This window comes from Tachyglossus aculeatus, chromosome 16, assembly GCF_015852505.1.
Source record: "Tachyglossus aculeatus isolate mTacAcu1 chromosome 16, mTacAcu1.pri, whole genome shotgun sequence".
In the NCBI taxonomy this organism is placed as follows: domain Eukaryota; kingdom Metazoa; phylum Chordata; class Mammalia; order Monotremata; family Tachyglossidae; genus Tachyglossus; species Tachyglossus aculeatus.
In genome coordinates, this window is record NC_052081.1 from 40,325,063 (window position 1) to 40,338,124 (window position 13,062).

At 45.2% G+C, this 13,062-nt stretch overlaps 1 protein-coding gene across 1 annotated transcript; it reads left to right on the plus strand.

Moving 5' to 3' along the window:
• Positions 1 to 87: 87 nt before the first annotated feature.
• On the plus strand, positions 88 to 11,639 carry C16H1orf109 (chromosome 16 C1orf109 homolog). The gene is made up of 5 exons (XM_038758071.1): positions 88 to 105; positions 3,732 to 4,017; positions 5,694 to 5,873; positions 10,162 to 10,280; positions 10,472 to 11,639. Exons 2-5 carry the CDS (start codon positions 3,743 to 3,745, stop codon positions 10,507 to 10,509), a joined length of 612 nt encoding a protein of 203 aa, XP_038613999.1. The 5' UTR covers positions 88 to 105; positions 3,732 to 3,742; the 3' UTR covers positions 10,510 to 11,639.
• The last annotated feature ends 1,423 nt before the right edge of the window (positions 11,640 to 13,062 follow it).

A 13,062-nucleotide genomic window follows, 5' to 3' on the forward strand; every position in this document is an offset into this window, starting at 1 on the left:
AATCGCCGCGAGGGGCGACAAATCCCGGCGCCCGCCAACGGAAAAACCCTCCGTTGGGGCATGCGCACTGGGAAAAGGAAGCCGAAAGAGAGGCGGAGGCGGACGGTAACGGTTTTATTTCCAGGGCAGGAGGGACGGAGAGAGGCAGGATCGGGCTCTTTTCCCGGAAAAAGACAGGGAAGGATGCGGGATGGCCGCCAGCGGGGGGTTAATTCTATTTGTTTCTATTTTCCCAAGCGCTTAGTCCAGTGCTCTGCACACAGTAAGCGCTCAATGAATGCGATTGACTTGTCCTGACGATTTTGACAGCGGTCTGCATTCATTCACCTCCTCCAGGAGGCCTTCCCAGACTGAGCCCCTTCCTTCCTCTCCCCTTCGTCCCCCTCTCCATCCCCCCATCTTACCTCCCTCCCTTCCCCACAGCACCTGTATATATGTATATATGTTTGTACATATTTTTTTACTCTATTTGTACATATCTATTCTATTTATTTTATTTTGTTAGTATGTTTGGTCTCTGTCTCCCCCTTTTAGACTGTGAGCCCACTGTTGGGTAGGGACTGTCTCTATATGTTGCCAATTTGTACTTCCCAAGCGCTTAGTACAGTGCTCTGCACATAGTAAGCGCTCAATAAATACGATTGATGATGATGATTCTGTCTGTATATATGTTTGTACATATTTATTACTCTGTTTATTTTACCTGTACATATCTATTCTATTTATTTTATTTTGTTAGTATGTTTGGTTCTGTTCTCTGTCTCCCCCTTTTAGACTGTGAGCCCACTGTTGGGTAGGGACTGTCTCTATATGTTGCCAATTTGTACTTCCCAAGCGCTTAGTACAGTGCTCTGCACATAGTAAGCGCTCAATAAATACGATTGATGATGATGATTCTGTCTGTATATATGTTTGTACATATTTATTACTCTGTTTATTTTACCTGTACATATCTATTCTATTTATTTTATTTTGTTAGTATGTTTGGTTCTGTTCTCTGTCTCCCCCTTTTAGACTGTGAGCCCACTGTTGGGTAGGGACCGTCTCTATATGTTGCCAACTTGGACTTCCCAAGCGCTTAGTACAGGGCTCTGCACACAGTAAGAGCTCAATAAATATGATTGATTGATTGATTCCGCTTCTGGAGGAGAAGGCCCCTTTATAAAACTGCTCAGAATCGTCAGATCTATCTGTTCGAGGCCAGCCCACGTCTATTTCAGTCCACGCTCAATGGTATTTATTGAGCGTCTACTGTGTGGAGTGTCTATTAGGAAAATTAGGCCTCCCACCCCCTCCATGCATTCATTCAGTCGTATTTATTGAGCGCTTACTGGGTGCAGAGTCCTGGGCTAAGCGCTTGGGAAGTCCAAGTCGGCAACAGAGAGAGACGGTCCCTACCCAACAACGGGCTCACGATCTAGAAGGGGGAGACGACAACAAAACATGGAGACAGGTGTCAATAACATCAGAATAAATAGAATTATAGCTATATACACAACTCTATATGCACAGGCTACGTGGAAACAGTGTCAAAATCGTCAGAACAAATAGAATTAAAGCTATATGCACAGCTTTATATGCACAATCTACATGGAGACAGTGTCAAAATCGTCAGAATAGAATTAAAGCTATATGCAAAGTCTACATGAAGAGTGTCAAAATCGTCAGAACAAATAGAATTAAAGCTATATGCACAGCTCTGTATGCACAGTCTACATGGAGACAGTGTCCAAATCGTCAGAATAGAATTAAAGCTATATTCCCAGCTCCATATGCACAGTCTCCATGAAGACAGTGTCAAAATCGGCAGAGCAAATAGAATTAAAGCTATATGCACAGATTTATATGCACTGTCTACATGCAGTGTCAAAATCGTCAGAATAGAATTAAAGCTATATGCCCAGCTCTATATGCACAGTCTATATGAAGACAGTGTCAAAATCGTCAGAACAAATAGAATTAAAACTATATGCCCAGCTCTGTATGCACAGTCTACATGGAGACAGTGTCCAAATCATCAGAATAGAATTAAAGCTATATGCCCAGCTCCAAATGCACAGTCTACATGAAGACAGTGTCAAAATCGTCAGAACAAATAGAATTAAAGCTATATGCACAGCTCTGTATGCACAGTCTACAAGGAGACAGTGTCAAAATCGTCAGAATAGAATTAAAGCTATATGCCCAGCTTTATATTCACAGTCTACATGAAGACAGTGTCAAAATTGTAAGAACAAATAGAATTAAAGCTATATGTACAGCTTTATATGCACAGTCTACATGGAGACAGTGTCCAAATCGTCAGAATAGAATTAAAGCTATATGCAGTCTACATGAAGACAGTGTCAAAATCGTCAGAACAAATAGAATTAAAGCTATATGCCCAGCTCTATATGCACTGTCTACATGCAGTGTCAAAATCGTCAGAACAAATAGAATTAAAGCTATACGCCCAGCTCTATATGCACTGTCTACATGCAGTGTCAAAATCGTCAGAACAAATAGAATTAAAGCTATATGCCCAGCTGTATATGCACAGTCTACATGAAGACAGTGTCAAAATCGTCAGAACAAATAGAATTAAAGCTATATGCACAGCTTTATATGCACAGTCTACATGGAGACAGTGTCAAAATCGTCAGAATAGAATTAAAGCTATATGCCCAGCTCTGTATGCACAGTCTACAGGAGGACAGTGTCAAAATCGTCAGAACAAATAGAATTAAAGCTATATGCACAGATTTATATGTTATATATTTATATTTATATGTTATAAATATATATTTATATTTATATTATATATTTATATGTTATATATATATTTATATTTGTTCTCTGTCTCCCCCTTCTAGACTGTGAACCCGTTGTTGGGTAGGGACCGTCTCTAGATGTTGCCAACCTGTACTTCCCAAGCGCTTAGTACAGTGCTCTGCACACAGTAAGCGCTCAATAAATACGATTGAATGAATGAATGAATGAATGAAGGGCGGGAGGGGGGCGAGCCGTCACCAGTGCGCAGGCGCGCCCTCGTCAATGCGCAGGCGCAGTCTCATCCCCCCCCCCTCCACGTGGCCCGCTTCGCCCCTAGTGGCCTGTTACCATAGTAATATTATTATATCAATAGCAATGATACCATAATTATTATTACTACATAATATAATAACAATGTCGTAATCATCATTATTACTACATAATATAATAATATCGTAATCATCATTACTACACAATAATTATTCAGTCGTATTTCCTCACAGCACCTGTATATATGTTTGTGCAGATTTATTACTCTACTTGTACATATTTACTATTCTATTTATTTTGTTAACTATATTTTGTTTTGTTGTCGGTCTCCCCCTTCTAGACTGTGAGCCCGCTGTTGGGTAGGGACCGTCTCTAGATATTGCCAACCTGTACTTCCCAAGCGCTTAGTACAGTGCTCTGCACACAGTAAGCGCTCCATAAATACGCTTGAATGAATGAATGAATAAATGCAATGGAATGAATTGGGCATTCGTTAAGCGCTTACTACATGCCAAGCACCGTTCTAAGCGCTGAGGTAGACACGAGGTAATCAGGCTGTCGCACATGGGGGCTCACTGCCTTAAGCCCCATTTTACAGATGAGGGAACTGAGGCACAGAGAAGTGAAGTGGCTTGCCCAAGGTCACACAGCAGACAAGTGGCACCGGGGCCGGGATTAGACGCCTCATCCTCTGCTTCTGTTGACCGCAGGGACGCGGAGGATGGAGGCCCCGGGCCCCCGCCTGACCCCGGTGTGGGAGGCCCTGAAGACATGCTTCCGAGCCGTCGAACAGCAGCAGAATGTGTGGCAGAGCGTGTTGAAGGACTGCCAGCCGCTCCTCGGGTCCCTGGGGAACTTGGCGGAGCAGGTGCAGGCTGCCCAGCACATAGCCTTCGAGGCCGCCCCACTGGGAGCCTTCCCAGACCTGAGAGAGCGCTTGAAGCGCAAGCAGCTGACCGCCGGCGACGCCATCCTGGACAAGCTGGAAGAGCAGATGTAAAGGACGCGGTGATGGGGTTGATTTTTCAGACATTTAATAATTAATAATAATAATAGTGGCGTTTATTAAGCTCTTACTATGTGCAAAGCGCTGGGGCGGTTACAGTGTGATCAGGTTGTCCCACGAGGGGCTCACAGTCTTAATCCCCATTTTCCAGATGAGGGAACTGAGGCCCAGAGAAGTGAAGTGACTCGCCCAAAGTCACCCAGCTGACAAGTGGCGGAGTCGGGATTTTATATATATGACATTTATTATATATTTATTATAATGTATACACATATACATATATATTATATATGACATTTATTATATATATATGACATTTCTCTGTGCCTCAGTTACTTCATCTGTAAAATGGGGATTAAACCTGTGAGCCCCCCGAGGGAGAACCTGATCACCTTATAACCTCCCCAGCACTTAGAACAGTGCTTTGCACATAGTAAGCGCTTAATAAATGCCATCATCATTATTATTATTAAGTCACCAATCCTCTCTGGACCTCAGTTTCCTCGTCTGTACAATGAGGATAAATTAGACTGTGGGGCCACAGGGGAGTGGGATGATGTCCACTGTGAGCCCACTGTTGGGTAGGGACTGTCTCTATATGTTGCCAACTTCAACAAAATGTGTCAAAATCGCCAGAACAAATAGAATTAAAGCTATATGCCCAGCTCTATATGCACTGTCTACATGTGCCAACTTGTACTTCCCAAGCGCTTAGTACAGTGCTCTGCACACAGTAAGCACTCAATAAATACGATTGATTGATTGATTACCTGGTTTCTACTCCAGCACGTAACACACGTAGTAATAAGTTAATAAATCAGTGGGTGGTATTTATTGAGCACTTGTGTGCAGAGCACTGTACTAAGCACTTGGGAGAGATAATAATAATAATAATAATAATGTTGGTATTTTTTAAGCACTTACTATGTGCTAAGCACTGCAGTATTCATTCATTCATTTAATCGTATTTATTGCACACTTACTGTGTGCAGAACACTGTACCAAGCGCTTGGGAAGTCCAAGTTGGCAACATCTAGGGACGGTCCCTACCCAACAGCGGGCTCACAGTCTAGAAGGGGGAGACAGACAACAAAACAAAACATACTAGCAAAATAAAATAAATAGAATAAATATGCACAAATAAGAGTAGTAAATACGTACAAACATATATACAGGTGCCGTGGGGTGGAGTAGAAGGGGGAGATACAAGGTAATCAGGTTATCCCACGTGGGGCTAACAGTCTTCATCCCTGTTTTACAGATGAGGTAACTGAGGCCCAGAGAAGTGAAGTGACCTGCCCAAAGTCACACAAATGGCAAGTGGCGGAGCCGGGATTAGAACCCATGACCTCCAACTCCCAAGTCCGGGCTCTTTGATGAATCTAATAGAGTCGGTAGACACGTTGCCCGTCCGCATGCCTTTTATTTTGTTAGTATGTTTGGTTTTGTTCTTTTTCTCCCACTTTTAGACTGTGAGCCCACTGTTGGGTAGGGACCGTCTCTATATGTTGCCAACTTGGACTTCCCAAGCGCTTAGTACAGTGCTCTCCACACAGTAAGCGCTCAATAAATACGATTGATAGATTAACCGGTTTGGTGCAGCTGCTGTATTGGTGAGCAGCTCCTCTCTTCCGTGATGTTCAGCTGTTTTGTTGATTTCCCCCAGGGCCGCCCTCCTCAGCGTCCGAGATGCGGTCAGCGGACAGGTGGAGCGAGCGTTTGAGGTGTACGAGCGGCACGCCCAGCCGGCGGACATCGACGCCGTCTTGCAGCGTTCCGCTGTCATCCCCTCGGTCGCGGACATGCTGGAATGGCTGCAGGATATCGAGAGATCTTATCGGAACTTGTATCCTTCACCCAGTCCCTGTATCAATCAATCAATCATGTTCAACTGAGCAGCCCAGAAAGATACCTGGAATGGAAATGGAAGGTTCCTGCAGGAAGAATTTCCCCTAAATAAAGACAGCTGGGCTATTTAAGTGCTTACTAACAATAATGATAGCATTTATTAAGCACTTACTATGTGCAAAGCACTGTTCTAAGCACTGGAGGGGTTACAAGGTGATCAGGTTGTCCCACGAGGGGCTCACAGTCTTAATCCCCATTTTACAGATGAAGTAACTGAGGCCCAGAGAAGTGAAGTGACTCGCCCAAAGTCACGCAGCTGACAATTGGCGGAGCCGGGATTTGAACCCCTGACCTCTGACTCCAAAGCCCGGGCTCTTTCCACTGAGCCAGGCTGTGGCAAGCACTGGGCTAAGCGCTGCGGTAGATACAGGATAGGCAGATCGGACCCGATCCTCGTCGCTTCCGGGGCTCCCAGTCTAAGTGGGGGGAGAGAGGTATTGAATCCTCATTTTAGCAGTGAGGAAACGGAGGCCCAGAGAGGTAAAGTGAATTGATCAAAGTCACACAGTAGGCGAGTGGTGGAGCCAGGATTAGAAGCCAGGTCTCCTCTCAGGCCCGAGCGCCTCCTGCTAGGCCGCGCGGCTTTTCAAGTAGCTTTCACAGCAATGCCTGGGCTAGCGGGTTGGGAGGGAGAGATCCCCTTCTCTAATCAGTCAATCAATCAATCATATTTATTGAGCGCTTACTGTGTGCAGAGCACTGTACTAAGCGCTTGGGAAGTCCAAGTTGGCAACATCTAGAGACGGTCCCCACCCAACAGTGGGCTCACAATCAATCAATCAATCAATCAATCAATCGTATTTATTGAGCGCTTACTATGTGCAGAGCACTGTACTAAGCGCTTGGGAAGTATAAATTGGCATCACATAGAGACAGTCCCTACCCAACAGTGGGCTCACAGTCTAAAAGGGGGGAGACAGAGAACAGAACCAAACATACCAACAAAATAAAATAAGTAGGATAGAAATGTACAAGTAAAATAAATAAATAAATAAATAAATAGAGTAATAAATATGTACAACCATATATACATATATACAGGTGCTGTGGGGAAGGGAAGGAGTTAAGACGGGGGATGGAGAGGGGGACGAGGGGGAGAGGAAAGAAGGGGCTCAGTCTGGGAAGGCCTCCTGGAGGAGGTGAGCTCTCAGTAGGGCCTTGAAGGGAGGAAGAGAGCTAGCTTGGCGGATGGGCAGAGGGAGGGCATTCCAGGCCCGGGGGATGACGTGGGCCGGGGGTCGATGGCGGGACAGGCGAGAGCGAGGTACGGTGAGGAGATTAGTGGTGGAGGAGCGGAGGGTGCGGGCTGGGCAGTAGAAGGAGAGAAGGGAGGTGAGGTAGGAGGGGGCGAGGTGATGGACAGCCTTGGAGCCCAGGGTGAGGAGTTTCTGCCTGATGCGCAGATTGATCGGTAGCCATTGGAGGTTTTTGAGGAGGGGAGTAATATGTCCAGAGCGTTTCTGGACAAAGATAATCCGGGCAGCAGCATGAAGTATGGATTGAAGTGGGAATCACAGTCTAGAAGGGGGAGACAGAGAACAAAACCAAACATATTAACAGAATAAAATAAAATAAAATAATTTTAATAAAATATTAATATTAATATTAATAAAATATTAATAAATATCAATAAAAATAATTTGAATAAAATAAATGGAATAGATGTGTACAAGTTAAATAAATAAATAGAGTAATAAATATATACAAATATACAAACATATATACATATATACAGGTGCTGTGGGGAAGGGAAGGAGGTAAGATCGGGGGGGGGTATCTTTCCGTGACGCAACGGGCTCTTCTCGGAAGCGTGCATCTTTTCAGCTGAGGCACAGGAGGAAAGCAATAGAGCAAACCCTCCGAAGAACGAGCCCCAGCTGATATATTAGTGCCTTATAATTAAGGACTATTAGGAAAACAGCGTGGTCTGGTGGATAAACCCCAGGCCTGAGAGTCAGAGGACCTGGGTTCTAATCCTGCCTCTGCCACTTGCCTCCTGTGTGACCTGGGGCAAGTCACTTCCCTTCTGTGTACCCCAATTTCCTCAACTGTCAAATGGGGAGAAAATGCCTAATCTTCCTCCTAGTTAGACTGTGAGTCCCGTGGGGGACAGGAATGGTGTCCTACCTGATTACCTTGTATCTACCCCGGCACTTAGAACACTGCTTGACATATAATAATAATAATAATGGCATTTATTAAAAGTGCTTACTATGTGCACTAAGCGCTGGGGATGTTCCAAGGTGATCAGGTTGTCCCACGGGGGGCTCACAGTCAATCCCCATTTTACAGATGAGGGAACTGAGGAGCAGAGAAGTGAAGTGACTTGCCCAAAGTCACCCAGCTGACAATTGGCGGAGTCGGGATTTGAACCCATGACCACTGACTCCAAAGCCCGTGCTCTTTCCACTGGGCCATGCTGCTTCTCTTCCATATAGTAAGCCCGTAACAAATACCCTAAGAAATAGACTGTGAGCCCACTGTTGGGTAGGTACTGTCTCTATGTGTTGCCAACTTGTACTTCCCAAGCGCTTAGTACAGTGCTCTGCACACAGTAAGCGCTCAATAAATACGATTGATGATGATGATGAAATAGGGATTAAATGAAAATCAGGCAGCACGGGATAAGGCTCTGAAACTGTGAGGTTGCTGCTGCATTAAATCAATTAATGGTATTTGAGTGCTTACTATGTGCAGAACACTGTGCTAAGTGCTGGGGAAAGTACACGTTAGTAGGTTTTGGTAGACACCCTCTGTGACCACCAGGATCTTACAGTCTTCAAGGGGAGACCAACACTAAAATAAAGGCAGATAACCTGAGGGTTGGGCTGGGGTGAATGTCAAATTAATTAAGGGGTATACAGTCGAGAACAGAGTTCACAGTGAGGGTAGGATGGGTAGGGAGAAAGAGGACTTAGGGAAGGCCTCCTGGAGGAGATGTGCTTTCAGGAAGGTGTTGGAACACATCACAGCAAAGCCCTGATCGACACTGGAGATAATAATAATAATAATAATAATAATGGCATTTATTAAGCGCTTACTGTGTGCAAAGCACTGTTCTAAGCGCTGGGGAGCTTACAAATAATAAGGATAATAATGTGGCATTTATTAAGCGCTTACTGTGTGCAAAGCACTGTTCTAAGTGCTGGGGAGCTTACAAATAATAATGATAATAATAATAATGATGGCATTTATTAAGCGCTTACTGTGTGCAAAGCACTGTTCTAGGTGCTGGGGAGCTTACAAATAATAATGATAATGATGGCATTTATTAAGCGCTTACTGTGTGCAAAGCAGTGTTCTAAGCACTGGGGAGCTTACAAATAATAATAATAATGATGGCATTTATTAAGTGCTTACTGTGTGCAAAGCACTGTTCTAGGCGCTGGGGAGCTTACAAATAATAATGATAATAATGTGGCATTTATTAAGCGCTTACTGTGTGCAAAGCACTGGGGAGCTTACAAATAATAATAATAATGATGGCATTTATTAAGTGCTTACTGTGTGCAAAGCACTGTTCTAGGCGCTGGGGAGCTTACAAATAATAATGATAATAATGATGGCATTTATTAAGCGCTTACTGTGTGCAAAGCACTGTTCTAAGCGCTGGGGAGCTTGCAAATAATAAGGATAATAATGTGGCATTTATTAAGCGCTTACTGTGTGCAAAGCACTGGGGAGCTTACAAATAATAATGATAATAATAATGATGGCATTTCTTAAGCGCTTACTGTGTACAAAGCACTGTTCTAAGCGCTGGGGAGCTTACAAATAATAATAATAATAATGATGGCATTTATTAAGCGCTTACTGTGTGCAAAGCACTGTTCTAGGCGCAGGGGAGCTTACAAATAATAATGATAATAGTAATGATGGCATTTATTAAGCGCTTACTGTGTGCAAAGCACTGTTCTAAGCGCTGGGGAGCTTACAAATAATAATAATAATGGCATTTATTAAGCACTTACTGTGTGCAAAGCACTGTTCTAAGCACTGGGGAGCTTACAAATAATAATAATAATGATGGCATGGAAGTCAGAAAGGCCAGCTTCGCTTCAGACCGTCCCGTGGGTCGAATCACTGCCTCAGTGTCTCAGTGAAACGTACTATGGGCCTCTCCTGCCCCAGAGGGAGATTGTGAAGAGGAATGGAAGGGTACAGGGAATCTCTAGCTGCCCATGGAGGATTCCCGGCTTCCCGGTGGGTCCTTAACTTCCGGAAAGGTACTTGGGAAAGAGAGACCTCATCAACCAGATCAATTGGAGTAACCTGCCTTTCCTTCAAGCCCTGCCACAGGCTTGGGAGCGGGTTTCAGAGGATGGCCACCAAGACTTAGTACAAGGTATTGGATCCTGTTCTCGTTCCCTGCCTCGCCCCACCTCCCTCCATCCCCAACTCTCTCTGCCTCCTCCCCCACCTGCCCCCGGCCCTCCTTGCTCCCCAGGATCCCCTCCAGGACCAGCCCCCCTTCTTTGCCCAGTCGGGGCTTTGATGTCGTAACTTGGCTCATTTTTCTCTTCCTTCCCTTTCCAGACACCCTGCTGATGGTGTCCTTCTTCCTGGACTCGTAGTCGAAGGGACGCTCCCATCCGGGACCCAGAACGAGGCGGCTGCAGACCAGGCCTTGAGCTTCCCTCTCTGTTCAGCGACGTGAGACGCGAGGAGGGGGGAAGATTGGCGTGGTGAACTGCCAAAGCTTCGGGACCGACTCCGACCAAGCCCAGTAGGGTGGAAGGCCATGTGGCCTTGTGGAGAGAGGGTGGCATCCGGAGGAAAGAGACCAGGATTTTAGGTCATACTTTGCCATTTGCCTGCTGGGTGACACATCAACTTTGCTGCGCCTCACCTCATTTATAAAATGGGGAATCAGATTTCCCATTCCTCCTCCCTCTCAGACTGGGAACCCCATGTGGGGCAAGGACTGTGTCCGCTCTCCTCCTTTTGTATAGAGCTTAAGCCCACTACTTGGTATGTCATAAATGCTCAATAAATAACATCATTAGTTCTCTTATTAGGACAACTTGATGTTCCGTTTGGGACAAGATCTGTGCCCGATCCGATTAACTTTTATCTCCCCCAAAACTTAGAATATTGCTTGACACGTAGTACATGCTTAACAAAAATCATAATGATAATAATAAGCACCGCTCCACTCCAGTAAATTCGTTAGATGAGCCAAAAGTTGGTTAAGGCCAAAGCTCCTTAACCAGCCTTCTGGGGGGATTTGGAATATTTTGGAAGGGGACTGGCTTTTGGCCAGTGGGATGAAGAGCTCCACCTCCCCTGGGGTGGGGCTCAACTCTAAGTGGGGCAGAGCGGGGCAAGTTTTTCAGTTTGGTTTGGAGTCTGCTGAGGCTACAGGCCTGCCTCGGCTCTGAAATCTAGCCAGAACGATCTGCAGGTGATAGGGAATATTTCTCTCCAAGCTATGCCTGGGCTACCAAACAAGGTCAGTGGCTTAATTGGGTCAAGGGCATATTCTGTCAGTGATTTAAGACTAAACCTGGTTTGTCTAAGTAGTTATTATTGTCGTATTATGGCATTTTCCCGGAAAACTATCTGTTAATTGTACAGGTGGAGTGGGCTGAGGTCTTTAATTTTAAGTTTCAGGAGCTGTAAATAATGGCCTAGCTAACCTCTCCTCCAGTATTCTATATTGTGATCTCTCCTAGCGGTCCTAAATAAATCCCGATTGTCATCATGCCTGCCGTGAGGGTGAAATTCAGGCTCGACGATTGGGGTCGCGTCAGTCCTATCCATTGGGTGCCGGTGGGAGCCTTTCATTCCAACTGTCTTGGGTGATACTGAATGTAGGGTGCTTTGTGATTTTAGCTGTGCTTCGACGGTTGCAGCAAAGGGGTCCCAGAGTGAATCCAGAGAGGTGAAAATTACTTTCATGGAGTTGAACAAAATTCCCTAGAGGACGTCTGCCATTTTTGCCGGTGTTAGCATACCCTCTGTTAAAGAGGCAGTGTTAGATACTTATGGTATTTATTAAGACCTGTGGTACGTGCTGGGAAAATACAAGATAGATTTGACCCACTCCCTGTTCCACACAGGGTCACAATTTAAGAGTGTCTCTAGTCCCTGCAGGATTAAGCTAGGACTATAGCCAAGTGGTATGGACCGCCACCACCTCCTTCCTTCCTTTCCTCCTCTTGCTTCTCTGCCTAGGGAACTGGGAAGGCCAAATTTAGTGATGTTTTCTGGGTTCTGAGAGACACTCTTTTGTTACACGTAGTCTGCGTTTGGATAGTTTGGACTGTTCAACAGGCAATTACTCTTCTCCTCCCCACCCCCATCTTCCCCCTTCAAAGTTGTATTGTAGTAATAATAATGATGGCATTTGTTAGGCGCTCACTATGTGCAAGGCACTGTTCTAAGCGCTGGGGAGGTCACAAGGTGATCAGGTTGTCCCATGTGGGGCTCACAGCCTTAACCCCATTTTACAGATGAGGTAACTGAGGCACAGAGAAGTTAAGCGACTTGCCCAAAGTCACACAGCTGACAAGTGGCGGAGCCGGGATTAGAACCCACGACCTCTGACTCCCAAGCCCGTGCTCTTTCCACTGAGCCACGCATCTCCTCATCCATTCATTGTATTTATTGAGCGCTTACTGTGTGCAGAGCACTGAACTAAAAGTACAGTACAACAGTAAACGGTGATCTTTCCTGCCCACAACGAGCTCACAGGCTAGTGTAGGGGGAGACGGATATCAATGAAAATAAATAAAATTACAGAGACGTACATAAGTGCTTTGGCACTGGGAGGGGGGAAAAGTAAAGGGATAAATAAATTTACGGATATGTGCTTTGGGGCTGGGATCTAAGAGATCCTGCTTGCCCTCCTTTCCTCTCTTCCCACTCTCTTCTGCATCGTTTTGGCTTGCTCCCTTTATTCATCTCCCCGCCCCGTCCCAACTGCACAATGCTTATGTATGTACCTGTAATTTATTTATTTATATTAATGCTTGTCTCCTCCTCCAGACTCGTTGTGGGCAGGGAATGTGTCTGTTCTATTATTGTACTCTCCCAGGTGTGTAACACAGTGCTCTGCACATGGCAAGCGCTCAATAAATAGAATCGACTGACTGCTCCTGCTCTGCCCCTTTTCCCTTCCATCT

What these genes read in the sequence shown, in the direction of transcription:
- C16H1orf109 (XM_038758071.1), top strand. Translation starts at nt 3,743, where the DNA reads ATGGAGGCCCCGGGCCCCCGCCTGACCCCGGTGTGGGAGGCCCTGAAG. An exon ending in GAGAGATCTTATCGGAACTT is followed by an intron (nt 5,874 to 10,161) that starts GTATCCTTCACC and finishes ACTTCCGGAAAG; the next exon opens with GTACTTGGGAAAGAGAGACC. An exon ending in CCACCAAGACTTAGTACAAG is followed by an intron (nt 10,281 to 10,471) that starts GTATTGGATCCT and finishes TTCCCTTTCCAG; the next exon opens with ACACCCTGCTGATGGTGTCC.